General features: G+C 41.0%; 1 protein-coding gene across 3 annotated transcripts in view; it reads left to right on the top strand.

Annotated features, from left to right (window-relative positions):
• The window catches only part of LOC138059323 (3'-5' exoribonuclease HELZ2-like), a 49,010-nt gene that overhangs the window by 19,161 nt on the left and 9,849 nt on the right, over positions 1 to 20,000 (top strand). For all 3 annotated transcript variants that reach the window (XM_068904891.1, XM_068904892.1, XM_068904890.1), the window contains exons 15-26: positions 795 to 1,065; positions 1,483 to 1,911; positions 2,520 to 2,598; positions 2,940 to 4,202; positions 4,951 to 7,559; positions 8,571 to 8,782; positions 10,815 to 10,900; positions 11,353 to 11,484; positions 12,847 to 13,029; positions 16,875 to 17,161; positions 19,033 to 19,359; positions 19,636 to 19,872. In XM_068904891.1, the coding sequence (XP_068760992.1) occupies positions 795 to 1,065; positions 1,483 to 1,911; positions 2,520 to 2,598; positions 2,940 to 4,202; positions 4,951 to 7,559; positions 8,571 to 8,782; positions 10,815 to 10,900; positions 11,353 to 11,484; positions 12,847 to 13,029; positions 16,875 to 17,161; positions 19,033 to 19,359; positions 19,636 to 19,872 (6,115 nt within the window). The remainder of the gene's footprint in view (positions 1 to 794; positions 1,066 to 1,482; positions 1,912 to 2,519; positions 2,599 to 2,939; positions 4,203 to 4,950; positions 7,560 to 8,570; positions 8,783 to 10,814; positions 10,901 to 11,352; positions 11,485 to 12,846; positions 13,030 to 16,874; positions 17,162 to 19,032; positions 19,360 to 19,635; positions 19,873 to 20,000) is intronic.

Here is a 20,000-nt window from a genome sequence, read left to right as displayed (position 1 = left end):
AGGAATCAAAACCAATAGGTTTGCATGGTATGCTTCGAGCAACCCGGGCCTGGCCCCAGTTGTTCAAACAATGGATAGTGCTATCCGCCGGATAAATCACTATCCACTGGATTGTTTATCCGCTGAATAGTGATTTATCTGGTGGATAGGGCCGATCCATCGTTTGAACAACTGGGGCCAGGAAAATTCAGGTGGCTTTAACGGGATTCGAACCCATGTCCTCTACGATGCCGGTGCAATGTTCTACCACCTGAGCTGGTAGAACATTGCACCGGCATCGCAGAGGTCATGGGTTCGAATTCCGCTGAAGCCTCCTCGATTTTTCTGGTGTCTATTGAGTGATAATAGGAACCTTAAGCAAGAACGACGACGACGGCTAAGAGAACGTTGTCTAATTTTTTTTTTTTTTTCCCGTTACTGTAATAATTTTGCGATTCCTCGGCTTGGAAAGTGTGAGTCCACATTCCAAGATTAAAATTGGTGAGAACGGTGTGGATATTTAGAGAGAAAATTGAAAATTCATCGTCAGGTGCTCTCGTCCTCCACATAACCTCACATAACCTCATTTTACGTCGTTGTCAAGGCGAGAACGGCAAAGAAATGTATTAAAATGTAAACGGCACGTGCAGGGCGTGCAGAACCATTGTTTTTTGCAAATCGAACCTATTGTTATGTGGCGTTCTCGTAGCCGTCGTCGTCGGCCTTACTTCAGTAAGCTCCCTAGTTGCTTAAATTGTCCAGTTAAGGGAGAGGATCAAATCAACTTTTGTTGACAACTTAAGCATTTTTTTCAGGTTGGAGACTGCATCCAAAGTAGCGAGGAAATACTGTTTGATCAAAGACGGGGAGTTCAAGCTTCCTTCTCGGGACAACCTTCTTGAACATCGAGTAATAATCACTACTCTGAGTACATCTAAGGTGCTTCTAGACCTGCACGTTTTCCACGGTTTCTTCACTTACATTCTAATTGATGAGGCCGCTCAAGCACTTGAACCCGAGGCTTTGAAACCGCTGGTCTTTGCCGCCCCTAACACAAAAGTTGTTTTTACTGGAGATCACATGCAGGTTATTGTTTATCATTGTTTAGACGTTGGAACAGTATTCGGATAAATCTGCTTAGGTTTAGGAAACGAATTTTGCGCGTCATTTACCTTCTCTTGCCACTCCCTCCTCTTCAATGCCCAACAAACTTTGCGCTCTGCATCATCAAGAAACTGCACAGGAACCGAACTTTTCTCAGAAGAAGCATACCCTGAAGTTATAAAATAGCCTACAGACTAACAGAACCTAAGATTCAGAACTGATAACATGCGTTTACACCACTCTGTTCCGTGCGCTCAGTCAAATACCTTTGCGGTATTTGCTGCCACCGTACAACATTACCTGAAATATGTAACATCAAGTGTCAACTGGTTGGGTATTTATTCCAAGACAAAGACTATTATCATCGACCACATATCCTTCCACCTCTTTTTCTTTCAGATGAGCCCAGAGGTTTATTCACCGCAAGCAAGACAACTAGGCCTGCAAAAATCCTTGGCAGAACGCCTGTTTGACCTCTACAGCCGAGAAGATGAAGAACATTCAAAGTGGAAATCCAATGTCTTGTTTCTAACTGAGAATTATCGCTGCCACAAAGAAATTCTCAACTTTCCTTCGTACAACTTTTATGGTGATAAACTGATTGCTCGAGGTTGTCATCTGCAGCCAGCACACCCAACGTACGGTCCTTTGCTTTTCTTTTCGGCGCGCGGAAGGGAAAAGAAAGAGCACGATAATTCCTATATCAACATGTCCGAGGTTGATGAGGTCGTCAAAAGGGTGAAAGAAGTTGCAAACCACTGGCCAACTCATGAATGGGGCCAGAAGAAGTTATCTGAGATCGCAGTTCTATCCTCTTATCGTTATCAGGTAAGACTGTGATTTTTGTTGGAAACTTTTCCCCGACCGCAGGTATTGGTTTAGTTCTGAGCTAGATGGCACGCTGACGACCGTGAGCTACATGGCCAGCTGCAACTTGTCCTCCTGATCCCTTTTCCACCTGAAGCACATGAAGACCACGCGGGCACATTCATTTAAATAGGTCTCAGCTTAAGTTTGTAATTCCAAGAATCCCTATTCGTCATACTTTTACTCTCACGCCTTTACACCCAAAGGGGTAAGTATCCTACCTCTCCAAGTTGACGTCACGGCGTTCAACGACTCAACTCAAGCCTGAATTCTTGAAGGTTCTTATGCAACCTTTTGCGTTATTAAAAGTTGACGAACTCCTTGAACCCTGACAAACCGTACTGTAATCTTGAGAAAAGAACTCGTCTAAATCGTAGTGCAATGCTTACTTGCGGTGCTCTACGGATGATAATGCACAAATGTACGCATGCACGAATGCGTGGATTGATGGATGTTGAACGAACAAATGAGCGATTGAATAAATGAGCGAACGATGAAACGAACGAAGGAACGAAGAACGAATGAAAGACGTCTCGTAAATATTAAAACATTTTATTTCTTACTTAAAGGTCCAAGCTATTCGAAATAGACTGAGAAAGGACAGAGCTTTTACGGATGTGAAGGTGGACACAATCCATAATGTCCAAGGTAATGTGAGCATGCAAATTGTTATACTTCTTTGTCGAGTTCGAAGGCAATCATGTACTGCTTTATGACCAACTAACAGATTCGACGGTCCAAATCCTAATTGGAACAGCGAAATTAAGTGTCTTTTTTCATGATTAAAGAATCGGGGAAAACATTATTTGTCGAAATTGGTGGCACTTTCCACATGGAAACAAAAGCAAAATTTTCCAATAATTCTTAGATGTCTCACACACAAACAGCGACAGAATAGAAATTTACCTGACCAAATTAATAATCAACTACGTTCCTGCCTTCTTGAATGACTGAAAAAGGTTTATCTTCTTTACGTATTTTTATAACAGGGGAGGAATTCCGAGTGCTTTTTATTAGCACCGTCCGTACATTTCACACCTGTAAGCCACAGGAGCAGCAGTTACCTGAAAGTGGAGTTGATCGGCAATTGTACTGGGAATTTTTGTCCGATCCAAAACTATTGAATACAGCAGTCACAAGAGCGAGATGTTTGGTGGCCGTTGTTGGTGATCCCGTATCGCTTTGTACCGTTGGAAACTGTCGCGTCATTTGGAAAGACTTCATTAAAAGATGCAATCAAAGTGGTGGACTCTATGGGACAACAATGGCTAAACTTGAGACCGAGCTAAACGCCGCCATCGCCAGCATTCAGCTCAACCCAGATGCACAGTCGTTTGTTCCAAATGCTCCATTAATGCCACAACCAGAAGTTAACACAAGCGCAAGTGAAGAACACAAGGTTTTCAGTTGTCAGGAAGCTGTTGAAACAACAAGAGATAAGGAAAATGGTTCAAATGTTCTCCAGGAAAGAAAAGAAGACGAAAATGAAATAGATGTTGAAAAGAATAGGCGAGACCGGTCATGTTCCACCATGGCTGCCATCGAGCACGAACAAAGAAAAGAGGAAGAGAGTGAAGTCCAAGATGAAGAAGGGGGCGAAGATGAGGCTGATCAGGGCACTCTAGAGATTGAGGACCTCCAAGATGACTTTATCGATGATGAGACTTTACTTCCCAGAGATATAGATGAAATTATTTTAGCATTTGTAAGAGAATGCAAAAGGACCAAACAGCTAGACGATGATAGGAGGGAAATGTTTCAGGATTCGGAATTCCCATCACTAGAAGCTTCCAGATCCAAGGCCCTCAGAATCCATTCCGCTGAGAAGGTGCAGTATCACTCATTTAAGGACACGGGCGAATTCACAGATCTGTGCCCTGAAATTCGGGTTGTCAACGGTCGAGTTGAAGTGCGTCTTACAAACCTTGGCCTTTACAAGTCTCCCTCCGAAAGGGCTCAGCGAATTATAGCTTCTTCAAGGGAACAAGAATTTCTAGATCCTTCTGTCCTTTGTGAACTACTGCGAAAGGAACCTCAAAAGTACATTGTCTGTAATCTTCGCCTAAGTCCCGAAAAACCCCAATTAGGATATGCCGAGGTTGAAGACACAACAACTCTGGACATCCAGATCAAGGGAAGAGTTCGCCAGGCCTTTGACAGAGACAAGGTCGTCTTAGAGCTTCTTAATCCTACCACAACAGACAGCTCAAAGGTGAATGAAAATGAGCCAAAAATCCAAGGAAAAATCGTTGGTAAGTGCAAACTATTTCACTGTACTAAAACGGCGATAAAATATTATCAAAAATCATTTTGAGTATTAGGAACGAATATTAAGAGGGACCCTAAGAAACAAAAATGAAAGTTAGGATCAGCAGTTTCACATGCAGGGTCTGTAAGATCGAAGCCCTCATTCAACTAATTTTAAGGAGGGAAGTGGGAAGGAGATTTGAAAGACACGGATACTCCATCAACCGAACGTTAAACGGTTCATTTCTTCTATCTTTATGAGCTACTAAAAGGGAATTTTCTGGTCTCTAATGACTCAAAGAGGAAAGACTTCTTAGAAGAAGAGAAGTTATTGCGTCTTCTTTGGATTTGAAAATGACGTTGGAAAACGTCGAAACGTCACCCGAGTCTGAGTTTTTAATACGGAGTGAGGGTGGCAGAAACCCATGGACCATGGACTCTACGGAGTAGCCTCGGAGCCAACACGTATATTATATAATAACTTATAATAGCCATTAATAATTCATGATGGGAAAAGAAATGTTTTATTAATAAATATCTGATACAGATTTCTCTTCATTTATATAAACGTTTCTTTCGATTTTCCCTGCTAAAATGTCTTGAATCACCAAAAATACCTAGTGTACATTCACACTTAAATAATGACGTTTAATAAGTTGCTTTGGCGTCGCCTCGAGTAAGTTGTAAATGTGATACAGATATGCCGCTCGTATTGTTTATATTACTAACTGTCAGTGAATTTCTACTTAACAGGGGTTCTAGAACACATCATAAGTCCACATGAACGCCAATTTGTCTGCACTACAGATTACGAAAACCCTTCTGTGATGGTGCCCATCAACAAGTCGGCCACAAAACTGGTAAATCTTACAGATAAGGCTTGCAAGGGTATACCAATCTACAAGAAAGATCAAAATAACAGAGCCACTAGGGTCAGAATATTGAAAAGAGAAGATGTACTCAGTGGGAAGTTCCTGTTTGTCGTAAAATACCTTCAGTGGAGACGAGATTGCCTCTACCCTTTGGCAATGGTAGCTAGGGAATTGCCTCGAGGAGAAGACTTGAAGAGTAGTATGGAGATTACGTACGCCGAGCGTGGAATTAGGAGGGCTTTCAAGAAAGATACGTTGAAATATGTGACGGAAAACTTTCCATCCAATTGGTCCATTCCCAAAAAAGAGTATTCCAGTCGCCCTAAGGTTAGCGAAGCCTTTACTATCGATCCTCCGAAGTCTTTGGATCTGGATGATGCCCTGACCATAGAGGAAAGCTCGTTATCCACCTTTCTAATAGGAATCCACATTGCGGATGTCAGTTTCTTTGTTCAGCCAGACTCTCCACTCGATCAGGAAGCATTCTTGAGATGCACATCATATTACCCTGGTGAAGGAGACGAAAATATTCCCATGCTACCGCGAGAGCTAAGTGAAAATCACTGCAGTCTTTTACCAGAAAAGGATCGTCTGGCAGTGTCTGTTTTCGTGACGCTCGACGAGGAAGGAAGGATCACCAAAGAGCCAAACGTGAAACGCACGATTGTCACGTCTTGCTGCCGGCTAAATTACACTGAAGCTCAAGGAATCATAGAGAAAAGGGAAGAGAGCATCAGAAGCGTACCTATAAATATTGCAGAAAAGATCAGGCAATTAAGCTCTCTCGCCCAGAAAAGAAGACGTAAAAGGTTGGGAGACAGTGCTTTTGATCACTGGCAAAACGAAGGGATTGAAGAAATTGTTGAAGCACATGAAATGGTCGAGGAAATGATGCTTCTAGCCAACGAGGAAGTTGCAAAGATTCTTTCAGAAAAAAACTCCGACTTGGCGCCTTTAAGAATTCAGCTGCCTCCCAAGGACCACAAACTGGGTGAATGGATTGAGAAGCACCGTAAATACGCCGGATTATCATTTCATTATGCAAAAGTCTTGCAGGGGAATTCACAGTCCGTTAAGCTACTGAATTCTGAGAAGACCGCTGTCAAAATCCAGAGCTGGGTGTGGAGTGCAATTTATCAGGCTGTGGTGTCCTGTGACATCGCCAAGGTTTATAAACTGATTTGCAACGAAGCGAACCACCCTCAACTTGCGGCAGCACGATCCCATTTCCGACAGATTCAGTCCGGGGCGAAGTTTGTCTGTGAAGGTGACACACCCCCTTCAAATATTCAGCACTATTCACTTGGTATGCGATCTTACACACAGTTTACGTCTCCAATCAGAAGATACATGGATATCGTAGTCCATCGTCGTCTACTCGGTTTGCAGAAGGGCAGCCAATATGGTGGAAACATGTCAAAGGATGAGATTTCAAAAGTTTGTCGCCGCTCCAATTACATGCACGACAACTCGCGCAAATTTGAGAGGGATTGTAAAAGGATACGTATGGCATCAAAGCTTCAACAGCATTGCCATGAAACGCGCGTTTTTATTGACTCAATTGATCGGAATTCCATAAATCTTCACATTTTAAAGGCAGAGGACGATAACCTCGCAGGGAAACAAAAACGGTTGCTCCTAAGTCACCTCAACCCGGTGGAGCTAAAACAACAAGAAGACTTCGATGTCATTCTTAAGTGGAGGTTTAGAAAGTACAAAGCACCAGATGCCAACGACCGTTTCAACTGGGCAGGTGAAGAAAGCTACTGTCACACTCAGAATCCAGTAGTGGAAATTCTTTCCGATGATTGGCTTCGTATAATGGATGCTGTTAGGTCAAACGACGACAGCAGCCTTGCAAGCATAATCAAGAAAATTGAAGCTCGTCTAAAAATCACGTCTCCATTGCATGAAATGGATGAACCTCATAAACCCGCATTTTCTAACAAAGTTGGGCCTTACAAGCATCCTCATTTTGGCGACTCTGATCCTCAGTTTTTCATCGATCCAAAGTCTCACTATTACGAGAAGCAGTTGGCCATGAGAAAGTACGATTTCTTCTCTGTGCAACTCTGTCCTCATATGATACGAGGAATTCTGGTGCCTGATATTCAGTTGTTCAAGGTAAACCCGCACCTAAATATCTGTATCGAGCACCGAAGATACCCACGCGAGTCGTTTGCACATACAGCTAGACACCAGGCGTCAAGAGAGCGGTATGAAACAATTGACGAGTACATTCAGGCTTGGAAGCCTGTTCTTGCGATGGAAGCCGCCACAGGGGCTGTCAAGGAGAATGACGGGTTCGTTATTGAACAAGTGAGCATTGAATGGAAGAAGGAGAAAGGTGTTCTCCATGGCACAGTATCTCTTCCAGGGTCCTACTGCCGTGATCGTCAACTGGAGTTTCATCCTGGGGATCTGGTATGTGCCCGCGTCCCTTATTCCAAAACGGACTCATCGTCGCCCAATGAACCGTCAAACGATAAGGTGAGTTATAGCCAAGATTACCCGGATGACGGGGTACTCAAATCGAGCCTTTTTTTGCAAATTCATATTGCACTTCATCTCCTAGTTGGATATTAATTCAAGGTTATTGCGTAATGAAAACCATGATTGTGAATAAACAATCATATCACATGTTTTAGTCTCTGCTTTGAACAACAAGTTGTCCCTCTATCGCTTTGCCGTGGAAAATTTTGAGGCTTTTGAGGATTTGCGTTTTCATTTTATTCGTTTGTGTTTATTTCAATTTATTTCTGTCAAAGTAAAAAAATAAGGGGGCACCAGAAGTAACTATTTGATTAGGGGTGGAAGCGTTTCACATAAATAGAGGATATTACACGGTGGCGAGAAGATATGAATTTTATGTTCTCGTGGCAAGAACAATATCTCACGAGTGAGCGAAGCGAACGAGTGAGTTATTGTTCTTGCCACGAGAACATAAAATTCATATCTTCGAGCCAACTTGTAATGTTCTTTTTATTATATGGAGACTAAATATAGTAGTCAAGTTTTACAAATACGGCTGGGCTTTATAAAAAAGGCGGGAAAAAAAAGGCGGGAATCGTGACGTCATTGAACGATACGACACTCACAAAGGTGACATACGGAAAATACGCTACTCGGGTCCGGGATGTAGGGGCGTATGGAATCTACGAGTGGTTTAGTTCCCAGTAAAACACTCTCCTCCATATAATAATACAATTTATATTCACCATAATTTTAAAAAATTCATACACGGAAATGATTAAAATTCACAAAGGCAGCAACTGCAACCCTCGTTTTTAAAAATTTAGTCAAGTCGTTCATAATTCTTTTATGTCTTTAATTGTTCTGAGCGACTGACAGTTTGGCTCTTCAGATGGTAAAGTGCTCCAAAGTCATTTAAAAAGTGCCTGCCCGTGGTCTACTTTTCAAGGGCCTGTATTTCCTTGGAAGCTGAAAATTGATCTGTACGAAATGTAAAATACTTTCTTATCATGTTTTCCCATTTTTCAGATGTCCGGGAACTACTGCGATAAACATCAACGCAGCTGTAACGTCTGGGTAGGACACTGCATTATTGATAAAGAAAGCAAAGAAGTAAAGCAAAAGGTTAAAATCACAATGGACCTGCACCAGGCATCTTCAAATGAACCAGACGGACTCACCGACGGAAGCGGCAGTCACAGGAGTACTCTTGAGATTATGCACACAAGTCTTCCTCAAAGGTACAATGTAAGCCCACTTAATTGTGGTGATAGGAACTTTAAGGTGGAAGAGACACGTTATGTTAGTCATACTCTAGAAGCTTAAATACGCCTTTTCGTTGATACTAAGTACAAAAGAATGCTATAGCGTCGTTACCAAAAAAACCTATTGCTGCACTGTAACTATTTTTCCTCGTTTGCAGCTACGGATGGAAAGGATGGAAATTAAGTTTAATTACAATTTGAAAATGTTACCAACATTTTGGAACATTTTGGAGGAACGTATTAAATAATGAGTATTAAGTCAAGTCAAGTCAAGTCCCATTAGTTCAAGGGAAAGACCCACGCCCAGACTGGGATTAAAAATACCAACCTACCTTTCGGTGCGCATTGAAAAACAATGGGCACTAAGATAATAAGTAAATATAACAAATTGGTGGACAAGATGCAGGTGTAAGCCTTCTGCCCAAAAACAGAACTCTGCACCTTTCATCATAGTGTTATTTGGCCGTTTTTATCCTGGAGACGCATGCATAATCCGTCCAGACGAACCATGTTATCCGTCTAGTGTAGACGGGACGAACGTTTGAAGACCCATAATCCGTCTGGAAGAAACTTGGGCAAACATTTTTTCTGCGTCTGTTAAACTCGTCTAGTTGCAAGACGGACACAGGACGAATTTTTCATCTGAACTAACTATCCACTTTATTACGTCTTCGATTACGCACTAAACTGGATAGCTCGTCTAGAAGCATAATGCGTCCAGTGCCCGTCTTTATAATAGCCAAATTTAACAGACGCAGAAAAAATGTTTGCCCTGCAAGTTTGCCCCACACAAATTATGCGACGTCTCTTGTATAAAGAAGGCCAATTCCTCGGCAAAATGCATTTAATGCATTTCGAAATTTTCTTATTTTTAAGGTTTCACGATATTTGAGTAACTGTTGACTGCTTTCGCATTCTCTAATTAGGCATTTAAAGATTACCGAAAATGCTCTGAAAAATGCATAAACGGTAAAAGAGCCAGTCGATCACATCGTTGAAATGCTGCACCCCCAGTCACTGCCATTTATAACTCCCTCTTTCTCTCTCTCTCTCTCTCTCTCTCGCATTTTGTTTGTGAAAAACGGCAAACAACAAAATGGAGGCTGCTGCTCATCATATAAACCAGAAAATTCTGTTATTCTAGCTTTCCTCTCTCTTTTTTAACTCGCAAGATTTCTGTTGATAACAAGTCAAAATGGGCTAAAAGCAAACACGCTTCTTTGATTTTTGGAAAAACAAGCTGCGCCAAAGTTCAACCTCGTTTTTGCCCTTTGTCTTGAGCGCGATGCCTAATCTCTCTTAGTATCTTGATTATTCACATTGCTGATGAAGTTGACAAGAATCGAACGAAATATCTAATAAGTGTTTTCATTTGCTCTGAGATTTGGAATTCTAACCCTAACCCTAAAGACGGTGCCTACTGATTTAAAAGTAAATTGTCCGGGTTCATGAATAGATACTTTTGACCTGACGTCACAGCAGCCATGTTGGTGCACAGAACATTAGAAACAAAAGTCTTTGGAATTTGACTCTATTATAACGCAAAACGTGACCCGTAATTTGCTTTTGCTTTGTGCTCCAACATGGCCGTCTTATCACGTGATTGAAAATCATCTAGATGCGGGAAAAGCATATCTTCATTATTGTAAACTGGGGTAACCACGCAACCAGTTTGGGGGTAACCACTTATTTTTCAAATATAATTAATCAACAATGTTTGTAAAAAGCTTTAAAATACAAACTCGACGATGTATGGCCTTCTTCTCCAAATTTTATGAAAAATGCATGGTTACCCCCAATTTTCTTTTTGGATAAAAAAGAGCGCTTGATTAGTTCTGGTTTCTCGGCATAGTTTTAAACCGCGCCAAAAAATCCCTGTATTAGTAAGCATCACTCGTAGGAAACCCGAGTGTCTTGAGATGCGCAGAATGTACGCGCCATGACAATAGTAGGCACCGTCCTTAACGCTGAAGCTCTAAAGTTCACTTGATTTCTACTTTTATTGAAGACGAATGTATGCAGCACTATGCACCCAACTGAAAGATTCATCGGAGCTAGTTCACGCCATTTGCAAAGGAGAAGAAGCAGCAGAAGGTAACAAAGACACACCCAGAGACATTTATTCTACAGAGAAAGGAGAATGATGAGTTTCTTACTCACGACATCGTAATCTCTTGACAACACTATTTCTTGTCCCTGTTACTTTTAATGCTTTTTTCGAATGAATCTCGTGAGCAGAAATACATTTTTCAAATGCTCTTCTACAGTATTATTCTTAAGTCTCATTCGTGGACCAATAGCTTGCAAAGCCTGGGTTTCACTAGCGGCGCAAGCACAAGCGCAAAGCATAAGAGCACTTATTTCGCCGTGAAAACGGGGTTGACGCAAAGATAAGCACAAGGATCAAAATTTTTCCTTTTCATTTTGCTTGCGCTTATGCTTGCGTTTAAAAGCACAACGGTATTCGCTTTTCTCCGTTTTACGTTATGCTAACAAAAACGAGTTTTTTTTCCAAAATTTAACATCTTTTTCTTTCACATTTACAGAAAAAGTTTGCGACAAAATCCCTTGCAACTTGTCTTTGAGACAACATGGCTTTAAAATATTAAACCAGTTTCAAGAAGCAGCTGTAAAGGAGGCACTGTCCAAGCCATTCACTCTTATTCAGGGTCCCCCAGGTCAGTCAAAGATGTTGTGCTTTTAAACTTGGTGGTAGAATAAAAGTTGATGTGGACTTGATGTGACTTGATGTGGTAAGTCCACGATTACTTGAAATCCAGACTACATATACAGTAATTGACGGACCAGTCACTAATTCAACAACTGAAGTAAAAACTATTAAGTCAATGAAAGGCTGGACTACGAGCCTTGCTATATTCGTTCCTGTGTCTTTCTTCTTCCCGGAAAAAATACGTTGACTCTGGGGAGTTGACTCTGACACTATCAACCTAGGAGTTCTTTGTTATTGATTCGAGTTGCAAACTGAGCGGATAAAGGTCACATCAACTCGACGGTGACCATTGACAGGTAAGACAGGGCATCCTACTGGCTGATAAAACAATACGCCAGAGCGACGGAAGGGAATTTCTCTGACAATGTACAGTCTTCACAGCCAAAGACATCTTGGCTTAACTGACAGTCGATCAATAACATCACGACTTCGTTGTTTAATGAGATCGACGACCAGAGTGTTAATACCGTCTACTCACTTTACACAAATCACTTGATACCGACTCCGATCTCAATGTCATCCTAAACAGTCCTTCTCAGGAATATAATCACCTGGAAGATCAAACTTCACTTAAGGTGATTCCCTGGTTTTGCATTGCGCAACCCTACTGTGTATAATTTCGTGCGTCATTGGCTAGCTCGTTAACTCGTGCACATTGATTAAATGGCGGATTTTCACTGACGCCAAGCTTAATCTGTCAAGGAATGGCTATTTTCTCCTTAACGAGCACAGTGACCACCTCTTTTTATTGGTGTTATGTACTCGTCATAGGTACACTGAAAACATATTTTAAGGAGAAAAAAAGTTGGATAGTAAGTTGTAGTATTTATATCTAAATGGCGTGAAAACTGTATTTGGAGCCAGACACTGAGTGTGAGGTGATGATGTAGCTGTCCAATTTGCTTACAGTTTTTTCCAAGATCGAGCAATTTGAGATCACTTTTTTGGGTCGGACAAATTAAACAAGTAGGCTCAAGTTTTCAGTAATCATCAGTAACTTTTGCTATATAACTACAATTTTTCCGGTTGATCAAGTTTCGAACACTTCTCCCGTATTTCGGTAAAAAAACACTTAAAATAAAGGCATGCGGCGCGAAAACAAGCACGGTGACCCCATCTTTTTACTGCACTTTTTAATGTCCTGTGCATGAATATCAATTGTACCAAGTGTAACAGAAATCTGGATAGTACGTGATTTTCAAGGGAATTACCTTAATTGTGAATGTTCAGCTGCTTTAAAATTGAAGATTTTACTCTTTTTATTGCCAAGGATATTCGAGGTGACATCATGTGCGTTACATTCAATCAGGTACTGGTAAAACTGTGACTGGCGTGCACATAGCTTACTGGTTCGTAGAAAAAAATAAATGTTCGAAATCGTACAAGGTTTGGGAAAAAGGCCTAGGACAAACAGAGAAGGAAGAATCTTCTAAGGCACCACCACAAGTTATTTACTGTGGACCGTCAAACAAAGCTGTGGATGTCGTTACCGGTAAGTTGTGATTTTTCAATTTGCTGTTAAAAGAAGAGTATCACGGTATTGTTCATGTTCTAGCCGTAGCGAATGTCACCGTATATAAGCCAATCGAAAGCGACGTTTTAATTCGTGCGGGAAATTACATTCACTAATGAGCAATGGACTGAGCAAAATTCTCACACGTACGTGTAAAATTCGCCCCGCGAATTATAACGTCGCTTCCGATTGGCTTATAAACGGTCACATTCATTACGGCTAGAACATTTGCGATACCGTGATACAATGCCTTTAAAAAAAAATTAAGCATTCATTTTATTCTAAAGCTCAGCAGTTTATTAAATGAATTCAGAACTTTTCAAACTGGGAGTATTAAGCATTTTAAAATTCTCTACTCCAGGCATTTAACCTTTTAACCAGTGGAATTTACAGTTTTTAAGTTGGTTGGTCCATAGTCCAGGAAGCATCTTTCTTATTTCAATAGTAGTGAGCCATCGGAAGAGATACGAAATATCAGAAATAAAGGTGTTTTAAACGCAACATGATTACAGTGCTGATTTGCCGGTATCGACGTTATAGGTTTTCGCCATATACGGTCATAATGTTATTACTTGCGCCTTATGATTGAGGAATGCAAACACTTCGTGAACTTTGCACCTGCGAGACAAATTGGTGCTAATTTGTTTGAATTCTTACTTTTCAATTACAATATTATTTACAATATACACTACTTAAAATCCCACCAGAAGTAAGAGTATTGACAGAATCACTAATTACAGTTCAGTACAAACAAAACTAACACTAACTGCAATTCCTACCCCCCCCCCCCCCAAATAACCATTACATTGAAAGATTTTGAAGACCTGCCCAATTGTGCCTAAGAGTCTCTTTTTTATTACCACAACGCCGTATGTAAAGTTCAGTTTCATATTTTAAACGCGCCTTAAATTTAAATCCATTAATACTTGGAATCACTTGGTTACTTCTGCAGTTTCAAATGTAAAGCTTTGCGATAAGGAGATAATTACGTAAGAGGTGTGGTCAGAGGTTAGTAGCTTCTTCCGCAGTCTTGCTTCGTTTGATTAGTCGAGGCGGGCAAGGTAGTTCGTGCGTTTTGTTCCTTGACCCTGGTCACGTGTTTGATTTTGTCGTTCCTTGAATCTTCAACCGCTTACAAGAAATGGCGTCCCGTCGGATATGGGCGTCGCAGATATTTTGCATTTCGGCTGAGAGTTCCCATATTGAACTTGTCTTGATGCGTTGCCTCTACATTACAATGTGTTGGATAACTTTTGATTCTGCTGTGGTAAAACAGCGACACCTCCCCAACTTCAAAAATACTGTTTTGTTCTTCTTTTGTTTTCTTTTATTAACAACTGAGGCGCAGTTCTTAAAAACCGTCGGTCCTTTTATCCTTTCTTTTCCTCTGTATCTTATAAAGACAAGACGTTTCAAGGCAAGGAATTTAGCAGTTATTTTGCTTTTACTCCGCGTCTGAAACATACTAAAAACACCCTGCTTTTTCAGGTAAGGCAGATTGTACTTTGAATTTTTGTCCATGCGAGCGCGTTTGCTTTTTTTCGGGGTCCGTGTAAAGAATCCTTCAAACTGCATCTGATTACAACCTCAACAAAATTGATCCCAGCTAGAGTGTGTCCCACGAGATCGGTACACTTGTGGTCGTATCAAGAACCGAGGTTTGGAATGCGGGCCAAAATAAGATTCATCGGTCGACTGTTGATTTTATGAAACAAAGAGTGAGTCAAATGGAAGTGAACCGATATTTACGAGGGAAAACAAATAAAATTTTGATCAAGACCAAAGAGAAATTACTGGATTTGCACTACTTAACCTAGAGCTTCCGGGAAAACGGTGTGATATTTACAGTGGTATTGTCTGTCCAACTTGAGCCTTACCTGATACGTTGCTGTGTGTGTTCACCTCTTCTGTGCTCGCTCCTTCTCTGCCAGGTACAATGGTATCTTTACGACATCGTTTGCAGAGGAGTAGCTTGCAAAATTCACGTCTGAAAGCGGAATTCATTCCTGCATACACGAATGGGTTTATTGTCCTGGAGAAATAGAGGAGAAACATATAGACGAGTTCGAAATCACAAGGCATTTTTTCCACAAAGAAGAAACGTTGTAGGATTACAATTATCCAAAATGGTATCCAACATACCATAAAGGCAAACACGACTGCAAAGAGGGATTTACTGATATTTATTTCGTGCCTGATACCCGTGTAAACGCTTGGCTGAATATTAGTTGAAGCATTTTCGTTGTGCTAGCGTATCATCTTCCCGACTTTTCGGTAGCAGAAAACAGTTGTTATCAGAGGTGTCAAAATGAAGAGAACAAAAACAAAACTTTTACGATGGTTATAAAGTGGCTGCGAGAGCTCAGTTCATCGGTCATCTTAGCGCGACGTCTCTGGAAAATGACAGGTAAAAAAAAGAGATTCGTCTATTCAATAAATATTCAGCAGATTTTTAAAAAAAGCAGTAAATTATGTTTACTACGTCAGCCAATAACTTGTCCTCATTTCAATGTCTTAGTGTCTAAAAATTGGTTTGTTTTTTTTTTGCCATGTCTATTCCTATGTCAAAATTGTTTATCTTGTTAATATGTTCAGAACCATATCTGCTCTAACTTCAAAATCACATGAGCTTTTGCTAGGTTTCCCGTGTTGTTGTTGTTTCTTTTCTTTTTCCTGACTCCAAGCCTAACCGTTCTGTTGTTATTCTTGCTATTTATATTAAGTATCAGACACCACTGCACTATCAAATTAGGGTATCGTATTATGTACACAAGTTAAACACGTTACCACATTAATAATAACATGCAGAGTTTCAAAACACGTCTAAAGAATAGATGATACCCAAATAAATTTTCAGAAAAATTCCTATCTGAATTTAACTTCATGGATAGAGAGAGGTCACTTAATTGAAAACAAAGACAACAGCACAGAAAAGAAAATATTGCCTTTTGTTATACAACACCACCCGGCTTTACCTAACCTCAAGAATATATTAATGGGGAAATGGCACCTTATTCAAAACCAACCGCACCTTAGAGAAGTGTTTAAGGAGCCACCCATACTATCATATCACAAAGGAAAGTCGTTAAAGGACATTTTAGTCAGAGCTAAACTTTGAAGGCACAGATTTTAGAATCGCCTTGCGAACGGCAGGAGTCGCGCAGGCCCGTCAACACTTTTTAAACAAAGAAACTGGAAACAATGCTTATGCAAAATCTTGGAGGGACAAACAAAGAGTATTATTGTATTTTTTGATATTGGCCAATTACCACTTGTATCTTCCGAAGTCGCGCCAGCCTGACGACAAAGACCATTCTACGGTGGCAGATGATGGAAAAAGGCATCCCAGGAGATGGTAAGATGGCCAGAAATCAACTTGACAAGATAAACGCCTATTCAGTTGGGGCCTCCAACTGAATAGGCGTTTATCTTACACTAGAGAACCTCCTGGGATACCTTTGTCTATCAAAGGTATTTGTCTATTTGTCATTGATTTTCTTCCTGGACAGGAACCACTCTTTCACTGAGGGCGTCGGTGTTCGATGACAAAATGTCTGGAAGTCATAGTCCCAGAACAGCTTAGGCTTGCCTTCTTTTTCCCCGACTCTTTACAGGACGTGCTCGAACAACTTATCAGCTACAGTGTCGCTCCATACTGGTCTGAACCAGTGTTAAGTTGCTGATGAAATGTCCAACTTACCAATGGTCGGTATTCGTCTCGTTATCTTGACGTTTCCTGTATATACAAACGTGCCTCCCTCTGGATGCCTTGATTTTGCGTACAAGACTCAGATCGCTAACTACATTTACATTTTCCTTTGAAGAGTACCTAATGAAGATTCCAAGCTTGAAAATTCTGCGAGTCTACAGTGATCAAGTCGAGCAAAAGGAATTCCCTATCCCTAACACTCTGAAGCCAGCAAGAACTACACGTAGTGATGACGAACTCAAAATTTCCAATGAAAAGGTCAGGTCAGTGTCCCTTCATCACGTGATCCGCAGCCCTGGTTGCCGGTTTGGGCAAGATTTGCGACAATTTGAAGAGGAATTTGCCGCGCAAAGAAGAAGAGGAGAAAACATTGGCGGGGAAGAGGCCAAGAAGTATCGCAAAGTAATTAAAATAAGTTTGGATAATATTAAGCGGGAATTAAATTAAATCTTCGATAAACTTAGAAAAAACAGGTATCATTTTTGTCTTGAGCCACCCTGCGAGCAGAGCCTCCTTTTGTCTTTTTCTTTACTGGGGAGGAGAAAAGTAGGCTCTGCCCGAATCGCGTCAACTCTTTGAAGCCGCCGCAGCCCGAACTTTTGGACTAGTCAATCTTGTTTTCTCTCGTCAAACCGGTTATTCCAGTGCGAGCGCCTGTTTAGTGACAAAACCGATGGTTATAATTGAGCCCGCTGTACCATGAAAAACCAAGATGGCGGAGAGATCTGGCATATTTGGGCTTGGGCTCGAGACTGTATCCTGGCAACATGCAGCGCATATTCAATAAAGGTCTTACTCGATTCATGCAGAGCCTTTCTCGAGAACGCCAAAATCGAGCAAGCAAAAGAGGCTCTGCTTGCAGGGTGGTCTTGAGCTAGCTTCTTGATCGAATATTGTTCCTCTTCACTTTCTGCAAGAATGTAAAAAGGTTTAAGTTTCAGTAACCGTGCTAAAATTCTTTGAGGTTGAAGTGGACAAAAATGTTTCTCAGAACGTACTGCAGAATATTCATTTTCAAAGTGTTAATGTATCTCAAACTTCATAGTTTACCTGCCAGTGCATAGATCAGGGCCCGGTTGTTTAAAAGCCGATTAACGCTAATCCCAGATTAAAAATTAACCAAATGCTGTTCAACGCTGATATTTGGCAAAATTTTACATTAGAGGAAGTCAATTCTGAAAAACAAAAATAAGCAAAAAAATTTTCACCAAAGTTGAAAACATGAAACAAAAGCTTCCGCTAATCTTGGATTAAGTTAATCGACTTTCAAACAACCGGGCTCAGAAGTTGCATTCAATGAAGAGAATTCCCAGTTTCACAAATTGAAATTGTTAGATCTTGTCGACGTAGTGAATAGATAAAATTACCTAACCATAAATTAACTGAACCCCTCTCCACTTAACAGTTCACAGGCGACAACAATAAGAGGCTCGAGTCATCTTAATAGATCTTAAAATACCATAATACTCTCTGTTTGCCCCCCCAAATTTTGAATAAGCGTTGTTTTTGTTTTCTCTTGGGACCATTGTAAGTCCCAAGAGAAACTGGCAACAATGTTTATGCAATATTTGGAGGGACAAACAAAGAGTATTATGGTATTTTCCGAAGTGGCCTATACGTGTTCCATTGTTGGATCGAATCATACAAAATACAAGTTATTGAACTAGCGTGAGGTCCGTACTGGGAAAATATTGGTGTCATTACTTTTTTGCAAGTTAGTCCATAAACTTGCAAAAAAGGAACGAGAGTGAACAAGCTAGTTCAATATAGCCCTCTTGCGCAGATTTTTCTATTCCTTGAGTATTGCCTCCTCGCCTGCTTCTGTTAACGGTTGTGGAAAGTAAAATTCGTACTGGAACTCCGATATGACTAAATACCAAACCGTGATTTCTCGGCTTCTAATTATGTCCGAGAAAATGGAAGCAGAAAATGCGAGCAGTTTGGCAACCTCAATATCCTGTTTCGTGGCCGGTCTATCTTAGCGGTCCGTATTGCCAAATTCGGACCGCTCTGAGAACCAATCAGAATTCTCTTTCTTACCTCGGACCAGTTTGCCTGTACAACAACTGACTGGTTGTAGATTAACAGTACACTTTCCATTTATTAAATTCAGCATCATCTCGAGGCTCTGGGGAATAAACTCATATAAATCCTTATATTTATTCCACAGAGCCTCGAGATGTTGTCTTTTGTTTAGGACTGAATTTTCATCTATCGAAAGAAGGCCATGGAATTTAACGTTTAAACTTTTGCTTATTTTAACTCCCATGCAGCTAATCTCACAAGCAGAGCGATGGGCTCTTGAGAAGTCTGGCGCGCAGATTATACTTTGCACATGCGCAACAGCTGGTAGTCCAAGGATAATATCCTCGTGTGATAATATCCAAGAGTGCATTGTGGATGAATGTGGCATGTGCATGGAGACTGAATCTCTCGTTCCCATCACGTCCTCAGGGGCTCGACAAGTGGTTCTGATTGGTGACCACAAACAACTGCAGCCAGTCATTCAGGATCACGTAGCAAAAACACTTGGTTTGAGTGTGTCCATGTTTGAGAGGCATTCAAAACGGGCAATGATGCTAAAGCTGCAGTACAGGATGGTAAGAACGTTGTTTCTGGAACAGTTACCTCCTTCCATTCATAAACAATTTAAAAAAACCCATTCAGGACTCTAGCGGTCGCTGAATTTTGCCAATGTTAATTTAATTAAAAGGAAAAGGTCAACGAAATTGAGTCGAGCGGCGGGCTTAACCGAAAATGGGTGAGGAGTAGGGTCCGTCCAAAGTTTCAACAACCTTCCGGCTCATTTCAAGTTCTAGGATCCTAATCACGGTAAGACAAAGATCTTGGCATTACGTTTTGTCTTGTTATTTTAGCACAAAGGTATTTGCGAATTTCCGTCCAAGCAATTCTACGATGGCGAACTTCAGACAGCTGATGTGGTAAAAGCACGCGATCCCAGCCCGATCACCTTTTGGCCCGCGATGATTCAACAGCAACGTGATATTCCTATTGTATTCTGCCACGTAGAAGGACAGGAAGAATCCTCACCCATAGCAACCGCAGAGAGCAGCGAAGAATCCAAATGGAACATGAAGGAAGTTCAAAAAGCCGTAAGCAGAGGGAAAACTCTAACATTCATGATTGTACCTGAGGTGTTTTTATGAGTTGTGGGGTTGGTTGGTTGCAAGATTGAGGCTCTGTTTATTCTTTTTTTTTTGTTCGTGAGCAAACAGATGAT

The sequence above is a fragment of the Montipora capricornis genome, chromosome 8, assembly GCF_036669925.1.
Source record: "Montipora capricornis isolate CH-2021 chromosome 8, ASM3666992v2, whole genome shotgun sequence".
NCBI lineage: Eukaryota > Metazoa > Cnidaria > Anthozoa > Scleractinia > Acroporidae > Montipora > Montipora capricornis.
The sequence above is the reverse complement of the archived record's forward strand: the minus strand, read 5'-3'. Positions and strand labels throughout refer to the sequence as shown.